The following is a 20,498-nucleotide window of genomic DNA, read 5'->3' as shown; positions in this document are numbered from 1 at the left end:
CAGAAGCACTCCTTGCGGATTTTAAAATCTTGCTTTTATTTCAGAGAGTTTGAACTTGTCTATATAAAATAATATTAAAATACTGGTCCTCGCTTTTTTTCATTCTCTCGATTTGGTTCAAAACAGCAGGACCGCGGAATTAAGTACTCGCGTAATAGAAGGAATTTACAGTAGTTATTGATTTTTATTAAAGCTGAACACCGCTCGTAAATAGGCACCGTCCGCCATATTTCTCTTTCATCAACCCCTATATAAGGGGCATACCTCTAAACAGTTCAAAGTGCTTCGCTGTAGAGGTTTCACCTGTGTGGACGAACAGCTTGCCTCGCCGTGTTACTCGGTCGCGATGAAAGTATCAAATTTTACGCATTTTTGTCAAGCCAGGAGAAAAGCAACATCAAATAAATTGGTCAGTGCATTATTTACAAACAAAATATGCACATACAATAAGAAAGAAATGCATAAAATCCAAAGACTACTCGTCGGCCACGAGTTTCAGGTGTGCAATCGGGTGTAACAAAATCTAAGGGTTTATATACAAGGTATCTGTGTGACGGTGCCTATTTACGAGCGGTGTTCAGCTTTAATAAACAAAGTTTAGTTTTGCCTTCCCTTCCAAGTATTTGAATAAAAAGAAGGACCAATAATGGCAGTCTGAAATAAACATCACCTTACGAACGTACAACGTGTATGTTTACTTTGTACAGATAATCATGTGAAACTTAGAATAAGGTTCAGTTTGATCCAAATGAAAGTAAAAACCCTCAACTTCCGGTCCTTTTGGCATCTTTTTTGGCATGAATCAAAACTATTACTTATTTTCAAGTACTAGGTTCTCTCAGTAAACATGAGCACAATGTTAAAGATACAAAATATTCCTATAAAAAACCTTACCTTTCAAAGACTAACAAAGACAGTAAAATATAATTAATAAGTAACCTCATACAAATAAACAAATGACCTTTCTTCTATAAAAACAGCATAGCCAGCTAGGAAAAAAACAGAAACAAAAACGATGCGAATCGTAAAAAAAACTCTGGGAAACCTGTATCCGTCGCCAATGCTACATGATGCAAGAGGGATCTGACGGACCTCACATATTACGTATAACTTTATATATACATGTATCCCCTAGATAATAACAAAAGAAATTTAAAAAATTCTCCAACAAAGAAATATTTCAACGAAAAGTATTTTTTGGTCTTTGAGCAGAAGCGGCGGCTAGAAAATGATTTGCTCTACTTAATCGTAATGCATTCCTTACAATACATTGCCGCTCATTAGTCAATACCGGATCATAACAATTTGTAAACCATGACTACCTTGAATATAAGATGTTCCAGCTATACTGACGAAACGCGGGAAAATACAATTCTCAACATAGAACAGACATTCTTGTACATGATGCATTTGTACTTTAAGATTTGGATACCAATTACGACCTGTACTTTTACCTGACTAGTCAGGACGGCTATACGGCCCTGCCCTACCCCATCTACCTGAGTGGGAGCTCCTTCTCCCTCAGTGTCTGGGTCCGCTTCTACAAGTCCTCTCTCACAGGAACCTTCCTGACCATTTTCATTGCAAAGTAAGAATAACTACATATTCATTAGCAGTGTTCATCAGGATAAGCATGGACAAAGAATGGTGTTATATATGCAATTTTGCAATTGAGTTTAGATAGAAAACTATCAAATATATATTTCCCAATTTTTTTAAGTATCTGAAATTTTTCTAAGCTGTTTAGACTTGTTCATAGTTGAAACTTAATTTGTATGAGAATCACTATTCAACACAAGTACTTTCATTGGACTACTACAAGTCATTCGTTCTTAAACTAGGTGCACAGGGTGGTTATAATTATCGTGTGTTCCAAGAGATAGAGAGCATGACATTAGAAATATGATTTGAACATTTAACATCATTATTTTTTTTTCTATAGGTCTGCCAACAGTCTGGCCGGTGTGACAAAGTTCTTGTCCCTGGACCATGAAGGCTTGGTCGTCTACAACAAGAACGGTCAGAATCCACAGAGGGCCGCCTACCAACAGCAGACGGTCACTGACGGACAGTGGAACTATGTGGTGGTGTCCTGGAACAAAGACAATGGGTTTGACTTGGTGGTCAATAGTCTGAGACAGAGTCAGATTTCCACCACCCCCTACACATCAATGATGGCCGAAAAGTAAGCGACTGTCGGCTCGATGTCTTCAAAATGCATTAAGAACAATTTGGGTGTAAATTTGTGTGCTAAATAATGTACATTTTGTACCATACTTTTCGTTGAATGCAAATTAAAATAAAACTGAAAATGTGCAGTTGGTACTAGCATGTTTTTTTTTTCTTTCAGTGTATGGGTCACTCTTGGTGCAGACTTTGACAGTACAATTTTGCCAAATGCAAATAATGGTTTTCAAGGTCATATTAGCCAGCTTAATATTTACAACCGAGTACTGAGCTTTGATGATGAGATGCCTCAGCTAATCCCTCATCCACAAAAGATATTCAATGGGTCCATTTTACGCTGGAATGAGTTTGTCTACTATCGCGGTGTGCAGCCTGTATATCCATCAAGTGTCCGGAAACCCTGCACGGGAGCAAACTGTCTAGCCTACAGTAAGTGGTCTGTATTTGTGGGTTGAGAGGGAAGTAAAACGTTGAGAAAAGGGCACTCAACTTATTTATGTTTAAATAAAGTACAATTCTTGTTACTTAGAAAATATGTTATTGTAAATTGATGAAGAATTTAGCTCATCGCGACAAAATGAATAGAAGCTAATGATGTATCCTTTGTATTTGCTTGGCAGTGGTGTCAGTGTCAGCGTCCGATTGAAGTTTTTTGAGCAGGTTTTATATCCAAGATATTATTGGTCCTTACTTAACCATCCTTGCATGGACGCAGCGTCCATACTCTGTTAATACTCAAATGCCAAACACTAAAGTGTAGAATATGAGCTTTGAATTTTAGATGCTTGAGAGGGTTAAGGTTTTTGGAGCAGATACCCTATGATGGTCATATCCAAGTTAATACTGGTCCTGTCTTCACCAACTTGCATGGATGGTGCACTTGGACATTTTCAAGTACTAAACAAACAATAATTCTGAGTCTTAGCCATAAGTTTTAAATGGTCAAATTTAAATTTTTACTGGTCCTTTCTTCACCAAAGTTCCAGGAATACTGCATTCTGTGAAACTTATGCACGTGACAATCTTGAATGCTTAATCTTAAGGTCAAGATCTAGTAAATGAAAGATGCCTACAGGTTTATGAAATTTAGAATATGATGCTTCGTAGCAATAACTTTGTTTGATAGGCCTACAATTTTTTGGTAAACACATTTTAAAAAATCATATTTTTAACCGCCAAGTTCTGTGTAATATGAAGGAAATAAGTAACAAATTTTGGGCTTTTGTCAATTTTTGACTAATAAAATATGTAAAATGAATGTAAAAAGCCTACAGTTTTCCCTCCCATTTAAAATGATGTAAAAACGAATATAGATATCAGGATTACTTTTTCCATGATTTTAAATAAAAACTCCATTTTTACATAATTTCTTAAAATCCGTAAAGTACGGGGGATAAGTTTAAGAAATCAATTATGACGTCATATTGGTTCTACCAAAAGGACACTTTGGGAATTATTTTCAAGATTTTGACCTTTACCAAAAGTATTGAATGCTGAAGGAGGTTTACAGGTTTGGGTAGTAGGTTTAAATGTTTGGAGCATGTGCACCTTGGTGCATTCAAGCTTGTACTTTACAAGCATGAATGCTTAATCTGAGCTATAACTTTCAGGTGTTAGAGAGGGGTAAGATTTAATTTTCTAAACAGGTACCTTTGATGACCATATCAAAGTTATTCCTGGTTCTGTCTTCCTCCAAATTGCATGGATGGTGCATTTTGTATTGCTCATGCGCTTGGCAGGTTTAAATGTGTGTTTTTGATGCTGAAGGAAGATAAAGATTTTGAGAATGTTGTGTAGATTCAAATTTGTTCAAATCACGATCCCACGATGTAGGATGGTGCCACAATGGGAGGGGGGTGTCAAAATTTAACATGGGCAAATATTGAGAAAAATCTTTTAAAATTTTCAAAAGCTGTAAAAATTTAGTAAAAGCAACCTCATATAGTGTTGATTCAAGTTTGTCAATCACGATCTTCGTGGGTAGGGTGGGGCCACTATGCTTGGGGGAGGTGTCAAGTTTTTACATATGTATATAAAGAAAAAACAATCTTAAAATCAAGGTTGTCAAAATCATAATCTTTAGATTCTAAAGTATGGTTGAGCCACAATAAGGGGTCCAATTTTACATAGCAAAAATTTTGAATTATCTTCAAAACTCAAATGTTATGATAAGTGGTATTACTCTTTGCAAGCATGTTGACATAAGTTTGCAGTGGGTCTATATGTTTACGATCTTCTTGAGAACTGGAGTGTTCAATTTGTGATATGATATCATTCTGTTACAAAAGGGGATAATATATGTATCTCGCAAGCTCGGTCAATATGTGTGTCTTTGGTCAACATCATTTAACATGGGTCCATATTACCACATACCGACCTACAATGAAGTCCATAGTTGTATAATAACAATAAACTAGATACGATCTCGTTACGAGTAACGAGTAGGTCTTCCGTTAGTTTTTTTAACGATATGATTAAAATATCAATGAAATTTCAGAATTCCCCTCAACCACTCCCTTTCAGAAAATGTATACGATTGTCATTATCCTTTAAATGCTGAACAAAGAGTTTTGCTTTTTTTTTCATACAGCACATCAAAGATGTAAGATTTTAGTCCATTAAATTCCTAATTACGTGTAATCAATCGATTTGGAAACGAGTTTTACAAACTAATATTGTTACGATCAATAACTTTGTTTCTACAATGCATTACAAAATCTGTATTGTTTTAAAGTTATCTGTAATAGAGTTTACGAGAGTCTTGGTCCCTAAATAAAGGGACCAGCCCCTACTTCTTGAGATCATTCGAAAGGTCTCACGAATAATAACATTTTTTGTTCTTACACTTATCTAGAATTGTTGTTCATTTTTCAGAAACAAATGATTGAATATTTTAGGGGCCAGCCCTCTAGATCCTTAATGGGGACAGACATTGGTGTTTTGATTAATGGAATCGATTAGACTCATCAATACAGATATTTTCTCTTCTACAATGCTTAACAAAATATGTCTCCTTCTCTAGATATATTGCGGCAAAGTTTAAGCCAGCCCCTTTTTCTTGATTTTGTTGGAAAGAACATTTGATTATCTACCACTTTTGTTATATATGTCTTAACAAAATATCAACTGATAAAAAGATAGAGATCAAAACGCTTAAAGAATTTGATTCAAAATTCGTACCCAATTTTCGAGCCTAGGCGAGCTCCAAGAAATGGCGCCACTGGTGTAAAGCAATATAATAGTGCACAACTTCAAACTATAGACTACTATCCTGAAAGTTTCATAGTCATATCTCTGATGGTTTCTGAGATCAACTCTGCACAAAATAGGTCGTAAAAATGTACAAAGTGGCCGATAAATCGGTACCGGAAGTGACGACAGCAAAAATTTCAAAAACATATAAAATTCAGATTACATCTCATCATCTGTGAATAAATGTTAGAATAGAATAGAAAAACAGGGTCTACATGCTAATGGCCAGATTCTATTTTGTTTCAGGGATAAGAGCTTTGTTCAACAAGTGTTTAGAAATTCGTCACCGTTCTTAAGATACATGGAAAAAAAGTTTTAGGGGCCAGTCCCTTATCTCCTTATTGAAGCCGCTGAACCAAATTTTGAAGGTTGCATTTTGTAAAGTACATCATTTTGAGCATCTTTTCCTTTTTGAGATATAGTTGGTCATAGTTTATGGATTCTTGACCCCTAAATAAGCCTTATTACATAACACATGAATAAATCATTACATTACTTGGATACAAAACTTCAAGATTAACATATTTGCTTCTATAACGTATCACAAAATATCCCTAAGTAAAGGGCTATAGATGAAATCATAGAGCCCTTTGCATCCCTAATTTTAGGGGTCAGCCCTTTTTCTTGACATCAAATAAAAGGTCATTTAAATCTCAACACATTTTGTTCAACAACTGTTTAGATGTTCGTTAGCGTTCTTGAGATATATGGGAAAGAACGTTTTAGGGGCTGATCCCTTAACTCCTTATAGGGGCCGTTTAACGAAATTTTGAAAAATGCATATTATTTAGTACATCATTCTGAGTATCTTTTATTCTATACTGCATTTCAAAATATTTTTCCTTTCTGAGATATTGGTGATCAAATTTCTGGAATTTTGGCCCCTAAAAACCCCCTTATTATGTAACTCATGAATTACTCATTACATTACTTGGATACATAACTGTAAGATAAACATATTTGCTTCTATAACCGTTCACAAAATATCCCTCAGTAAAGGGCTAAACCTGAAAGAATTTAGAGCCCTTTGGTCTCCTAATTTGAGGGGCCATCCCCTTTTTCTTGATATCAAATGAAAGGTCTTGTAAATATAAACTTTTATTGCTCTACATGTGTAAACAAAATATTTTTCAAAAACGAGATAAACTAAGAAAACCATGAAAAAATGCGACGTTTGTTTAGTCTCAATTTTCGGGACCAGGCGAGCATTAACGCCTTTTGAGCATGGCAAATATGAATGCCAAATTGCACATCTACAATCTCTTGTCTACAATCCCTGAAAGTTTGAACTCAATATCTTTTACCGTTTAGGAGGAGATCCTTGGACAAGCCGACCCTCTGAAAATTGCTAAAACGTCATTTTCTCAAAAACGGAAATGACGTCATCAAAATAAAAAAAATGTCTATTAAGTTCGGAGTAATATCTATTAGATCTGAAAGTTTCATGAAAATCAGGTCATCAATTTCCGAGAAATCGCCTGCACAAATTTTGTAAGAAAAAAAAAATAGGGAAAAAGAAACCGAACGAAAACAATAAGGTCTTCCGTTGGAAAACGGAAGACCTTAAGGTATCCCACTCCTCAATGTTGTTGTATCAAGATTTTCATGAGAAGTTTATCATTGAAATCTATAGACAAAACAAACTTAAAAAATACAAAGATAATGGGGGATCAGTATCCATCCCTCTGAGTTATGGCCCATTTAATGTGACCTTTTTGCACCTAAAATGCAATTTTATCCTGATTAGGATTTGTTGTCAGTATTTTTGATTAAGCAAACTTATTTCTTCAAATATTGTTTTTAATTATGCAGAATGGTCACACTGAATAGAGGGATTACGAAAAAAAATTGTACAAAGCTGCATAAATTTTTGTGTGACCTTTTTGCACTTAAAATAGACAATTTCTATAATAGTTACAATTTGATTTGAAATAAAAACTTTTTGAATATCAAGAATTTTATAAGATTAATCCACTTTGCCTAAATATGTATTCAGTATCATTTTGACATAATATAACATGGGGGTCAGTGATGTCAAATTTTAGATATAGGGCTTCAAAGGTAAAATTCTCGCAAAATTTGGCTTAAAAAAATTCAGACATGCTCTATATATATGCATGATTTTATGCTTAACGGCTATCATATTCTCAAGATTTGATTTTGTACATGTCACACAGAACCTATAAAATATGTTACAAACCTATCACATGTTAAAAATGTGAATAATGAATAAAGTATAATAAAAAGAAAAGTATATTGAAAATTCATAAAATTGCTTGTTTCTGTCATTTTCGTCTAAAAAGCCTTCCGCACGAAAAAATAGTTCCCCAAAAAACTTGTTTGTTTCTGAAATTCAAATGGATTTTCTTTATGAATGTTGTGTAATTATGAAATAATAATCTATCTGTGATGATTAAATAAATAAAATCATATTCATTTTAAATATAATGATCATCTGCGCAATGAAATCAAAACATGAGGAGTGAGATACCTTAATAAGAAACAGTACGAAAACTATAAATATGAATATCTGCCTGTCCATTCAATGCCTTAATAATACTAACAATAAAATATCATATTGTATCAAACAATACAACAACGTGTCATTGTGATTTGTATCATATGAATAATTAACCAAATTATGTTAAAAGTATTTAATTACATTGATCAAATATTTTCTCGATTCGAAAAATGGTCATCAAATATTCATATTGTAGAAAAGAGCATGCCATTTTTATCATGATATAGATTATAAACAAAAAATTTCATGTTCTATGATAGTGGTGATCTCATAAAGGTGATGCCTCGTTTTGGTGAGCTCTGAAATCTTATGTTGTCTATGTTAATTGCTGCAATCTGATGGTTTTTGTCTTACCGTGTTTGATGATATTGGTTACTAATTAATTCAACAGAAAATGTTTTCATAGTTAAAACCATACATAGGATGAACTTTTTGCCATTCAGTCAAATGGGTGTTAACTGTAAGTTCTGGAAAGTTATTTGAATTGCATTTCAGTAACCTTTCAGTAACCTATCAATCACGTTTTAGTTGACTAAATGGCAGAGATGGTTGCTCTGTTAAATCATAATTGGAAATATTATGAAATATATTCTGTTACTTATCAGACAAGACATTTCCTACATTCAAGAAGTCATGTCCATATAACGTGTACATGGTGTCAGCAGACAGATTAACCACAGTGACCTGGACTGAACCCATCCCACAGGACGGTGCAGTTCAGCAGAGTACCTACAAATCAGGTACGCAGGAACTTTGAATACAATGAACATTCTGAGTAATAATGATATAGAAAGTTGGCTGGAGTACAGTGTTGATAAAGACCAAATCATGTCTTAAGATAATTATATAAGCCAGCATTTTATCCTTTATTGCGTTTGTTCAACACAAATTATAACCCTTAAGTTATTCATTATACATGGTATCCGTCTGCTTGTGTTCTATAGTTATCAGTACTAGTCCGCTTGTCTATCTGCCTGTCCATTCAATGACTTTGGTCTGAAGAATCCCCCTTTGGCCATAACTTTGCTATTTCTTCTCCAAAGGGGGGAGGGGGTATATATATGTTATCCTCTTGTGGTAAAATAGAGGAAGATTAATCTTGAAAAAGATATGATTTTTTTGCAGCTTTTTTAATGTAGTTTTCAAACCCATACACGTTAAAATACTGCCTCTAATGACAACCAAAAAATAATACCCTAAAAGGTACCTGGAATATAAATTTCTAAGCAAAAGGTTAGAGTCAAAGCAAAGTCCTAAAAGGCCTTTTGAGATATTCACTGTCTTGATTATTACATGATTAAGGGGCTAAAATAAGCCAATTGTAAGATTAAATCAACATATGCAATAACTTATATGTATGAAAAAAAGAAGATGAAAAAGACGATATAAGCATCACAGCTATAACTTGGAAACCAGTCGTTGGAAATCCAGTACTTGCATTTGTACATGTACGTTGATATAATTTGATGCAAAATTTAATGAGGTAGTGTGTGAAAAGGGGATCTACAGTATTTTATCAAAAGGGTTCATATTTTGTGGTATCAGCATTTTTATGAAACCAGTACTTTGAACGATTTAAATTGATATGAATAATATTTTTCTTGCAGAATGAACGGACAATTTTGTTTATGTATTACAGGAGACAAATTCTCTTGGGGAAAATATACCAACATGTATGCTATTCGTGATGCAGCCAATAGCTCAACATTTTGCTCCTTTAACATATATGTGATGCGTAAGTAAACAGTTTTAGTATGTTATAGTAAAGTAAAAATTTTGATAAAGAATCAATGAAGGCGGCGTTCCAACTCAAGTGTTGAAAATTTGAAACAATTGTTGTTGATACAAGTTGTTGATGTGCACAATAGTTCCCGTTGAACAGACTGTTTATTGGTCTATCAATTAATTTTTAATGATTTTTTTTACAAACTGAAGGATACGTGTTCATTTCAATAATAATTTACTTAAAATTTGGTGGGAAACCTTCTTGCAAATTACTACGTATGCATAAGTTTATTGGGTCTCTACTCAGCAATGTTTTGGTTAACGATTTACGCTGAAATTGATGTATAAAAATATTTGGTCGTCATATTATTTTCGATTGCTTATTAACTGCTAAATGTGTATTTATATCGGTCGAGAAAGTCACGGTCTCTTGCGGCATACAAGTTGCACTGACTTCTAAATGCATGAAGTAGTAATATGTTTGTTAAAAGGGGATAATATAAACTACAACCAATAAGAAAAAAACTGGTATACTTTTATTCGTTGGATAAATTACCAAGGTATCCGCATTGTTTTGCATAGCTAGAGCTGCCTAAGTCTCCTTCGTATGCACATCGAACACGTTTCGTTCATACAGATTGAAATTTTATAACGTCTGCTTCATAGTGTAGACCCCGGTCGCACGATACCAAACATAGTAAATGAGCGATAATAAATCGAAGAAAGTAACAACGTGTTGTCTTTGCTTTATTTCAGTTTCTTAAAAAACAATCCACTAGCACTCGATTAAAAACGTTCTACACTGACCGAAGATTTTTTTATATATATGTGTGACGGGTTTTTAGTCTATTTTGTTTTAGTTTTAATTGGATATTTTTTACCAGTGCAGTTGCTATCATTTTTATTTTCATTTTTATGTCCGATGTTCAAGTGAATGAACTCCCTCAACGCGGTGAGGCATGAATAGTATTTATGGCCTTATATAGCGGTGGGTAGCGATGATCGTAACAACAGATATCAAAAACTAATATGCCGATAGTCAGAGATAAATACATATTTATAAATTCATATTTGACTATCACTTAATCATATATATACCGATTAAGACTAAAAATATTGTTAGTCGATTACTGAAATGTCAGATTGTAAACATCTTATTAATTGCAAGAAGAACAAGTTATAAATCTACATTTTGAAATCAAGTATTATACTGGAAATACATGACAGATTTCATTTTATTTATAAATTGCGAAAAAAGACATTTTGTAGATCAAGAACACAATATTAAGATTACTTCTAAATCGATATATATTTGAAATTCCATGGTTAACCGACATATTTTTCTCATAAAATGTTTAGATAAAGCTGTATCTGATGCACTTTAAAAACTAAAGAAATTTATATTTGTTAACTCTTTTATTTTCATTTTGTAATTTACAGGACACATAAACATGTACCCCCATTTTGTTAAATCAATTTTTCCCACATATAATGATTTTTTAATTCCAATAATTTTTAAATGTTTATATGTTTTAAAATATAGTAGAAATCTTTGTTTTAAGAGATATTCCGTTGATTAAATTGATATTTAACAGTACATGCATGTGAGTACAATGCATGTACAAATACAATATTTTGAAGCCTAGAAAAGTTACATGTAAATATCGAAGTTTTAAGCTTCTATATATGCCGATAACTATATTGCCCTTTACTAATGCAATAGTAAAAACATATGGTCTATACAATAATTCTATAATTCTCCAATAAAGATAATTACGTCAATGCTCTCGAGTAAGGACCCACCTTAAAGTGCATATGTTGTGATATCTTAATTGGTCTTCATCGTAAAGTAATCGTAGAAATCGTATCAAATATCGTCAGATCTTGGGGTCAGCATGGCAATTGTGTTAATCGTAGACTAATTTTGAAGATCAAAAATTTTTGTAATCGTTATCATTGTGTCAGATTGTATTGCGCCGTTACCGAACGTGACAAATCCCATTTAATTGTGCTCCCTCATCGGGATCAATTTTGGACAAGACAATCATCACACTGTGTTAGGTTTCGTTGTATTTTCATTATTGGTCACGACGAGTAAGGCTTGTTGTGTCCAACTGCACATGATATGACACGCAGTTCATACGACCAGAAACAATTTTAAAAATACAGATGGCTAAAAGAGAGTGACTGCCATCAGATACAAGACTTTACACTTTAACTGAGATATGTTTGCGATCTCTTAAAATTCTTAAACGTACATGTGCTTTCGTCTGCTTCATATTTGGTGAGCTTTATTAGCCTGTCCACATCCAGCGATTCTACTGTATGCCACAGCCTCAAAACCACTGTCGCCTCCAAAATATCATTCACTGTATTAGTTTTCTGATGTTTAGCCCTAAGACACTTGAATCTATTTGCTATGAACCGAAGGGCATTTCCGCTAACTTTCGAATTTTCCTCTTGAGATTTAAAATCTCTCTTTTCTGCAGCTCCGTCTTCTAATGTATAGATTCTAAGGTAGTTTCTGAGTGCATTGTTGTCAGTTCCGAGCGGATGGGTTGTAGGTAGTCCTGAAGCTTTCACTTTCAGGCTATTAAACAAGTCAGATTCCCTAAATATATGAGCATCTGACGGATATGACACGCCACATTTACAAAAATGAGCTTAACATAGTTTACAGCTCATAAACTAGATTTATCGACTGTTATCTTTATCTTACAACCCATAAAGTTATTAACTATAGTTAATGGTTAATTAACTTAAGTTTTCTTATGTAAAACCATATTAAACGGTTGTTAACTATAGTTAATGAATATTTTAACGAATACTTTAGGTTTATTTGTCTCTAAACAAACGTTTACAATAGGTTTTGCTGAAAAATATCGATTCAAATCAGTAAAATATAATTCACATTCGTTAACTATAGTCTAAACTATGTTTTGCAATCGCAAAATGATTGTTTACCGTGTTGATTATAGTTTACACAACTGAAACATAGATTATTACATTAAGTATGGTTTACAGATGGTGTTTATTATAGTTTACTGTCCTTGAACTATTTACAACCAACTGGCCTAGTTTGTCGGCTGTAAAACTATGTTGGGCTCATTAGACGATGTATGTGTAATTTTTATGTATAATCAAAACTATTGACCGCACTAGTATTCAATGTCCCAAGTCTCTTTCTCTTGTTTTTGAGTCGCTATATTGAATTCTGATAACTCGAACTTGTTTAAAAGTATTGGACTTTACAATCCAAAATGGCAGACATACAGCATCGACAATTAGTTATTTAGAACAAATTGTGACTGCTCAAATTTAATTTATTTAATTCTATATTTCAAATACTTTTAAAGTTCATACTTGCATAAACATTCAAGATACGTACCAGTGTATAGTTTTTATGAACGCTAATTCATTCAATCGTAAATTCTGAATGTAATGAATGTAACTATGTCCAATGAACATGCACAATGTTTGTTTGTGGATTTATTTTAATTGAAAGAGAGCTTGATTCAAAGATCATGTGTCTGAAATCCTTTTAACAGTAATCATCACTATGGTGGCCTGTTGAAAACAGTTTTGAATGTTTCAATGTTATTTTTTGTAGCTGAGCAGTGTGTGTATCCTGACCCCCCACATCTCGGTACAAGGACGTATGAGAGGGGCTACTACCCTTACTTTGGGTGCACCATTGGTTGCACTGATGCCAATCGGAGGATTGATCGGGACACTCCCAAAGTTTACACCTGTGGACCTTCAGGAGCTTGGAGCCCATCCAATAGAAATATTCCACTTCGTTTTCCATCTTGTGGATGTGAGTCATCTGATGAATAGCTTAAATACAAAATTAAAGTACAGAATGTACTTCTGGCAGTTCTTCCAAAATGATTAAAGTACGGTACCTAATTGTTTTAGCTGTTTTATTGGTTATTATATTGCATATGCTATCAACAGTAATTGTCCCTGGCGAGCTGTTTATTTGAATTGTTACTTCTACATTTTTCAAATACTTGCTATCAGCTTAAGAATAAAACTTCATACATGTATAACATAAATATACGTTAATAAATGTTCAGTGGTTCAGAGCCATGCGAGAAGGCGACTAATGATGAAAATTGCTTATCCCAACATTTCGGCTACCTTCTGTGACACCCTGGCTTTAAAACTGAGAGAAGCCTTAACCTCAGTTAACACTAGATGGTCCAATCAGATTTGTAGTCAGCCCAACTGTAGTGACATGACTGTTGCTGTTAACTGTCTGACAACACCAACATCAGTAAAAATGATTATTCCTACATCCAAGTAAGTTGATATTGACCTAAGTTAAGTACCAGTTGTTCAAAAACCTAATTACAGTATCTTTATTAAAGATTCAATTTTTTAAAAGTGGTGTTATTTATAGACCGGTATTTTTAATATTTGTATGGCTTTCTTCAACTAACTTTACATTTATTTATCAGGTACAATGGTTACAATGTTACTTTTGACATGCTTTTATCAGCCCCTATTTGTGTATCTTTGAAATTTTCATAAAACTGGGATTTAACTATTAGCCAAAATTGCAGCATAGTAATCATTGATCAGGTTTTGGATGAAAAATATATAAAATCAAAGGACATGTTAATAAAAACAGCAAGAAAACAACATTTAGGTAAAACAATAATGAATATTTTATCATTTTTCTGTGTATTATTCTGTGTATTGTTTTCAGAATTGTATCAACCTTAATGACCGTTAAGTAGGGCCAGCTAGCTTGCAACTTTTGTTAAAAATATTGTCAAATTTGCAATCATATATATATATATATATATATATATATATATATATATATATATATATATATATGCTAAATCCTTATCACTGTAATCTATACAAATATAATTTGCATACTACTTAGTTTTAACACTATCATTACAGGGCCACACTAACTCGGTCAAGTCCTGCAGAGACTTTAAGTGTGGAGGAAATTCTGATAAGAAGTGTCTTGGAATCACGGCTTTTAGATATCTCAGTAAGAAGTCATGAAATTAGTGCATATTTTGTAAAAAAGCTCTTAATTGCAATAAGTGACGTCAAAAGTTTCAAGTCTTTCAGTTGTTGCTAAACACTCCACATCGTTTATGGTAACACTCATGTTTTATTTCCGACGTCTTCATTTTATTACGACTTTTAAACACTTCAATTTGTCACAAAACGCGCTATAAAATCTTGAAAAGTTTTGTTATATCCAAAGTCATTAATAGCCTTATATGGTCATTATAATTTAGATATGACGTCATTTATATCATCTGATATTTAACAAAATATGAATGATTTAAAGCAAAAACTTGGTACGTTTATGTTTTGTTTGCTTTACTCAAGTTCTATTTTAGCTTACTTGAGCTGAAGACTCAAATGAGCTTTTCTGATCACTATTTGTCTGGTGTCAGTTAGTCTGTCTGTCACTTTTCTCAAATACTATTTGGCTGGAAAAAAACTTGTGCGGGGGCATTATCAGGGAGTGTAAATTGAATTTAATTGCTATCAAAGAGTTTGCGTATAAATAAGGTTTATCAGTCAAAAACTAGCGCACGTTTTTGTGCGCAATAAATACACTTTTTTGCAATGGGTGGCACTGCAGTTCCAAGGTCGTCAATCCCGGTAGCTAATTTTTTTCCTACCTGGGAGCTACAGACCTGCATCTTTAATGGAGGGTCAAATTTTACATAGGAACACATAGAAACAATCAATTCGCCAAAAAAATTATCACTTGTCTGCTAGAAGCATCCTCAGGAAGAGTAATTTGTTTAAATTATGATCCCCAGGGGTACCGGTTGGGCGAGGAGGGTCGCGTTAAATTTTAACCTAGGAATATATCAAGAATAGTCTATTAAAATCTCTTCTAAAAATCAATCGCCTATAAAAGCTGTAACTTTGCTGAAAATATTCACAGAGGGGAGGATAAGTTTTACAGTTGTAATAAATTGGAATTTTTCGTAAAAACTCAAGTCATATATATTACCTGGTATTTCATAAATGCAAGCATCTTGACATTTTGTTGATCCTCAATTGCTGAGACTGTGGACCCTGGAAAACTTTGGGGCCAACACCAAAGGCTCAAAGTTTGATGAACATAAAGGTCTACAGATAATATATGGACAATTGCTTAACATCTTTTTGAGAACTGCAATGTTCAATATCTTTTTATACAAGATCTATTCTGCATTGGGAGAATTTTAGCAAATTCCATGTATTTTGACCTCCACCAGTGAGTCTGATGATTATAAAAACGAGTGATGATAAAATACATTTTACTTGTAGACAGAAATTCCCAATGGATCACCTAACCTGAACTTATTCAATATTGACTCAACAGAAAGTTGTCCTACCAGACAATCAGTGGTGGATGGCTATTGTGGTATGGTCTAACTTGTAACAACTTCTTTTAATTTTTTCTTCGTATTTAGCTCACCTGAACCGAAGGTTCAAGTGAGCCTTTCTGATCACCTGTTGTCCGTTCGTCTGTCTGTCCTTTTGTACACTTTTCACATTTTTTGACTTCTCTTAAACCACTGGGCCAAAGGACTATATATGATAAGGGCCTAAAATGGCCCCCTAAAATGAACATCAACATTTTACTATCATTCTTTGTTTTCTTAATACAGATATGTATGTGATGTGTTTACATAATATTCATTTTGGTTCAAGTGTCCACAATTTAGAAATATGACATCGTAAAGACAACCTTTTCCCGCCATTTTTGCATTTTTAGCGTAAAACAGCTTGCTTTCAAGCAGTTTTTCCTTCCGAAAACATAGAGCGCATTCTTGAACAAATAAAATATTTTGATCAGAGATGTATCTAGCCAAGACTAATAAGTGACAAAAAAATTTTCCTTGTTCAAGCATGCGCTCTATATTTCCCATTCGTAAATATATAAGAAAAATGTCAATTTTTGGCCGATTTTGATTAAATTATAGAAATGGCGTCACTTCTGACGTCATATACTGCCAGTGAGTGCAAATAAATAAAATAAATAGATGAAAAAAATATTTTATATCAACTCTACTCTCTCTATTTTATTGTACCCGAAACACTTAAAAAATGACGAATTATGGGGGCCAAATTTAACTCTTATCATATATAGTTCTTTAACCAACAATGGTACAAAGCATCCTTATGGGGGGTGGGGTGGTTTGGGGGGGGGGGTTAAAAAATTTTAAGATAAAGGGCGTTACCCTTTTTAAAAGGAGATAATTGCGAAACAGTGAGTATAGGATGTGTGTCTTTAAAAATATTCATGTCAAGAACCACTGCACTAGAAATGCCAATATTTTACAGTGAATATTCTAAATTTTTAAAATCGGGACCCCCGGACCAAAACTGTGGCCTCAAATGGGGTATGAAGTTTAACTTAGAAATACTAAGGAAAATGTTTAAAAATCTTCTTTTCAAGAACCACTGCACCGGAAATGCAAATATTTACACCAAAGGTTGTTTTATAGTAAAGATTCTACATTATAAAAATCGTGATCTTCGGACCAAAAGTGGGGCCCCAGGTGGGGTTCAAAGTTTAACTTAGAAATACGTTGGAAAAATGTTTAAAAATATTCTTCTCAAGAATCACTGCACCGGAAATGCCAATATTTAAACTAAAGTTTGTATATATAATGAAGATTCTAAATTATAAAAACCATGATCTTCGGACCAAAATTGGGGCCCCAGGTGGGATACAAAGTTTAACATAGAAATACGTCCGAAAAATGTTTAAAAATCTTCTTCTCAAGAACCACTGCACCAGAAATGCCAATATTTAAACCAAAGTTGGTTTATATAGTGAATCAGACGAGGTTCAAAGTTTAACATAGAAATACGTCCGAAAAATGTTTAAAAATCTTCTTCTCAAGAACCACTGCACCAGAAATGCCAATATTTACCTAAAAGCTAGTATACATAATGAAAATACGGTGGCCCCGGACAAAAATGGGGTCCGAGGTGGGGTTCAAAGTTTAAAAAATATCGAAAAAATGTTTAAATATCTCTTCAGAACTACAATGCTTCAATTATGCAAGCATCCTTAAATAGTGTAGATTCTAAGTCAATAAAGCTGTGACCACTGGACTAACTACTGGGGCCAAGAGGGGTTCAAAGTTTAACAGAAAAATATATCATGGAAAATGTTTTAAATATTTCTTTTCGAGAACTACAAAGCTACAGTTGTGAGATTACTATGCAAGCATATACAACGAAATAGAATGTTACAAGGAACTGTTGTTAAGGTGAGCGATGTGGCCCATGGGTCTCTTGTTTCTTGATCATATATCTTGTTTCTCTCTCTCTCTCTCTCTCTCTCTCTCTCTCTCTCTCTCTCTCTCTCTCTCTCTCTCATTTTTTCTCTTTTGTATGTTTCTGTAAATAAACTGTTTGTGACAGCTATTTAATGATTTTCTTCAGTCACCTGAGTCATTAAGATAACTGAATTTAATAACTGTGGCTCACATTTTAAACATTTTGATGTGAAGCATGCTTTATCTGTGTGAGAAAAATGAATATAGCCTAATTCAGAGAATACTAGGATAGTCATATGTTAAGCTAGATTTCTCCAGTCAAAATAGTAGTGTTCATGGTCCAAGTGTTAAGGGTTCTCGTGCTAGCTATATCTGGCATTTACAAGCACACAGTAAATCTGATGGTTAGACTACTTGTCAATCTAAGTTCCTTCATAGAGCTACAATTCTGCATTAATTTAATTACAACGGATAATCCCCTTCACTACTACTTTGCAGACTTCAATATAGAAAAACCAATTTGGATATTATATTTCTTTGCTACTTTAATCAAGATGAACAATTTGGTATGTTTGGTTAGATTTTTCAAATCCATTAACAAATTTTTCAGATATCTCAGGTATTTTCAAGGACAAATGCAGACACTCAAGTGGCCATTAAAGCCTATTGGCCTCTTCTTTTTTATTTTCTTCATTTTTTTGTACAGTCAAGTGTGGTCCAGGAAATTTCTTCAATAGCAGTACCCTTGTTTGTGAGGATTGTCCAGTGGGAACTTACCAGGATCAGGATGACCAGACTTCCTGTACTCCATGTCCCCAGGGATCCACAACACAGACTGTAGCCAGTCCTAGCAGCTCAGACTGCAAACGTAAACCTAAGTCATTAAACAGTTAGCTAAGACATGAATCTGGGGGCTTTTTTTGATAACACCAGATGTCATACAAATAACTTTCAAAGAAAAATAACAATGTTTCACCTTAAATATTGATGAGTAGGGCCTAACTTTAAATAACAATATTGTTATATGCACATGAATGAACTAATTTTAAAAATTGCAATGAAACTACCAGAGGAAATGCAAAATGTAAACTGTCCTACAAGAGCAATGTTTTTCTTGGTACATAACAGGATAACAGGAGTAAAATATGAATTGTTTTTAAGTTCTTAAATGTGTTAAGTTTGAACTATTTATCTTATTTTAATTGAGTCTAATTTTTATGTAGCCATTTGTAGCCCTGGACACTATCAAACAGGATCTAGGTGTGATCCCTGTGGGGTGGGCTTCTACCAGAGCCAGTATGGAATGTTCTACTGTGACCCATGTCCTGTGAATAGCACCACACGAGGCGACTCTTCGACTTCTGCGTCTCTGTGCGATGGTCAGTATACTCAAGATATACCAAGTCTACTGAGACAAAGTGAGATGTCAAGCATATTTAGCTCACCTAATAAGTATCAATAAAGTGAGTTAAAGAAAAGAAAAAGTGATAAATGCTAAAGCAATCTTGATTCCATTTACTCCAGAGTCCATCCATTTATCTGATACGCCGGAGGAAGGGGGGGCTGTATATTCAGATTGTTAATTTCATAACCTAAAAGCAAAAGAACTTTTTGTAAGGGTGGAATTTGTTGGTCAAATGGGGAAAGTGTCCAATATTCATTTCAAAATTGTTATTATGATTCCTAATATAAAAATAATAGATGAATAGATGATTTTTCTTATATTAACATTTTCCAATGTCTTTGCCTTTGATAAAACTACAAATCAAATTGTTTTATGCAAATGTAAAAAAAAATATTTGACACATGGCTTGAAATTGGCATATTCGAAACCATGATTTGTTTTTTTTAATGCATAATCTGCACAGTCACTACATGATGAAAAAAATGAGTAAAGTGACATTTTTTTTTTTTTAAATAAATGAATCTTATTTAAAGTTTAATGAAAAAACAAGGAAATAGAAATCCTTTTTTACATCTATAGGGTAATAAATATGAGTCTGTATATGATCATATCTATGATAAAGCCCTTTGGTAGACGTGATTACGTCACAAAGTGTATTTTTATACCCATAAAAGCCAAAAGAATTGTACCTGGTCTCCGTTTTTGTTTCGATTTCTACTGATATATTTCGATTATAGATCAACCTAAAATTAAAGCATACAATTTTTTATTCTTGTAGTTAGTAGTTCAGTGACGAATGAGCAGAGTGACCGTAGAAAAAATGAAACAATTACGGTTTATTATATCATTGGGTTTTCATGCACGGGAATAATCGTCATTCTTTTAGTCACCGTTGTCTGTATTTTAGTGAGGTAAGATTAGCTAGGGTTTTTTTTACCCTCTTTGTCATTTATTTTATTTTAATTTATAACATTATTGTTACTATTAAAAAAATCATTTTTTAGAATTCTATTTGTAAATAAGTTCAACTTAACATATACATGTATAAGTTTGTTGTTATGTTTATTTATGACTTGTTAATCAAAGAAATTGATTCCTTTTTAGTTTTATGTTAAATTCATCATTTTTATGCTGTTAA

The 20,498-nt window shown here is 33.4% G+C and overlaps 1 protein-coding gene across 2 annotated transcripts in view; it reads left to right on the top strand.

The window, feature by feature from the left end:
- Positions 1-20,498, top strand: part of LOC117684422 (uncharacterized) — a 339,336-nt gene that overhangs the window by 314,374 nt on the left and 4,464 nt on the right. Inside the window, exons 25-36 of one of the 2 annotated variants that reach the window (XM_066067797.1) lie at positions 1,423-1,588; positions 1,943-2,185; positions 2,351-2,616; positions 8,566-8,700; positions 9,600-9,695; positions 13,296-13,502; positions 13,765-13,990; positions 14,606-14,699; positions 15,989-16,085; positions 18,662-18,823; positions 19,179-19,334; positions 20,139-20,271. In XM_066067797.1, coding sequence (XP_065923869.1) covers positions 1,423-1,588; positions 1,943-2,185; positions 2,351-2,616; positions 8,566-8,700; positions 9,600-9,695; positions 13,296-13,502; positions 13,765-13,990; positions 14,606-14,699; positions 15,989-16,085; positions 18,662-18,823; positions 19,179-19,334; positions 20,139-20,271 — 1,981 coding nt within the window. The remainder of the gene's footprint in view (positions 1-1,422; positions 1,589-1,942; positions 2,186-2,350; positions 2,617-8,565; positions 8,701-9,599; positions 9,696-13,295; positions 13,503-13,764; positions 13,991-14,605; positions 14,700-15,988; positions 16,086-18,661; positions 18,824-19,178; positions 19,335-20,138; positions 20,272-20,498) is intronic. The other variant, XM_066067796.1, reaches the window with a different exon arrangement.

Source organism: Magallana gigas, chromosome 7, assembly GCF_963853765.1.
Source record: "Magallana gigas chromosome 7, xbMagGiga1.1, whole genome shotgun sequence".
In the NCBI taxonomy this organism is placed as follows: Eukaryota; Metazoa; Mollusca; class Bivalvia; order Ostreida; family Ostreidae; genus Magallana; species Magallana gigas.
This window is presented reverse-complemented; position numbering and strand designations above follow the sequence as displayed.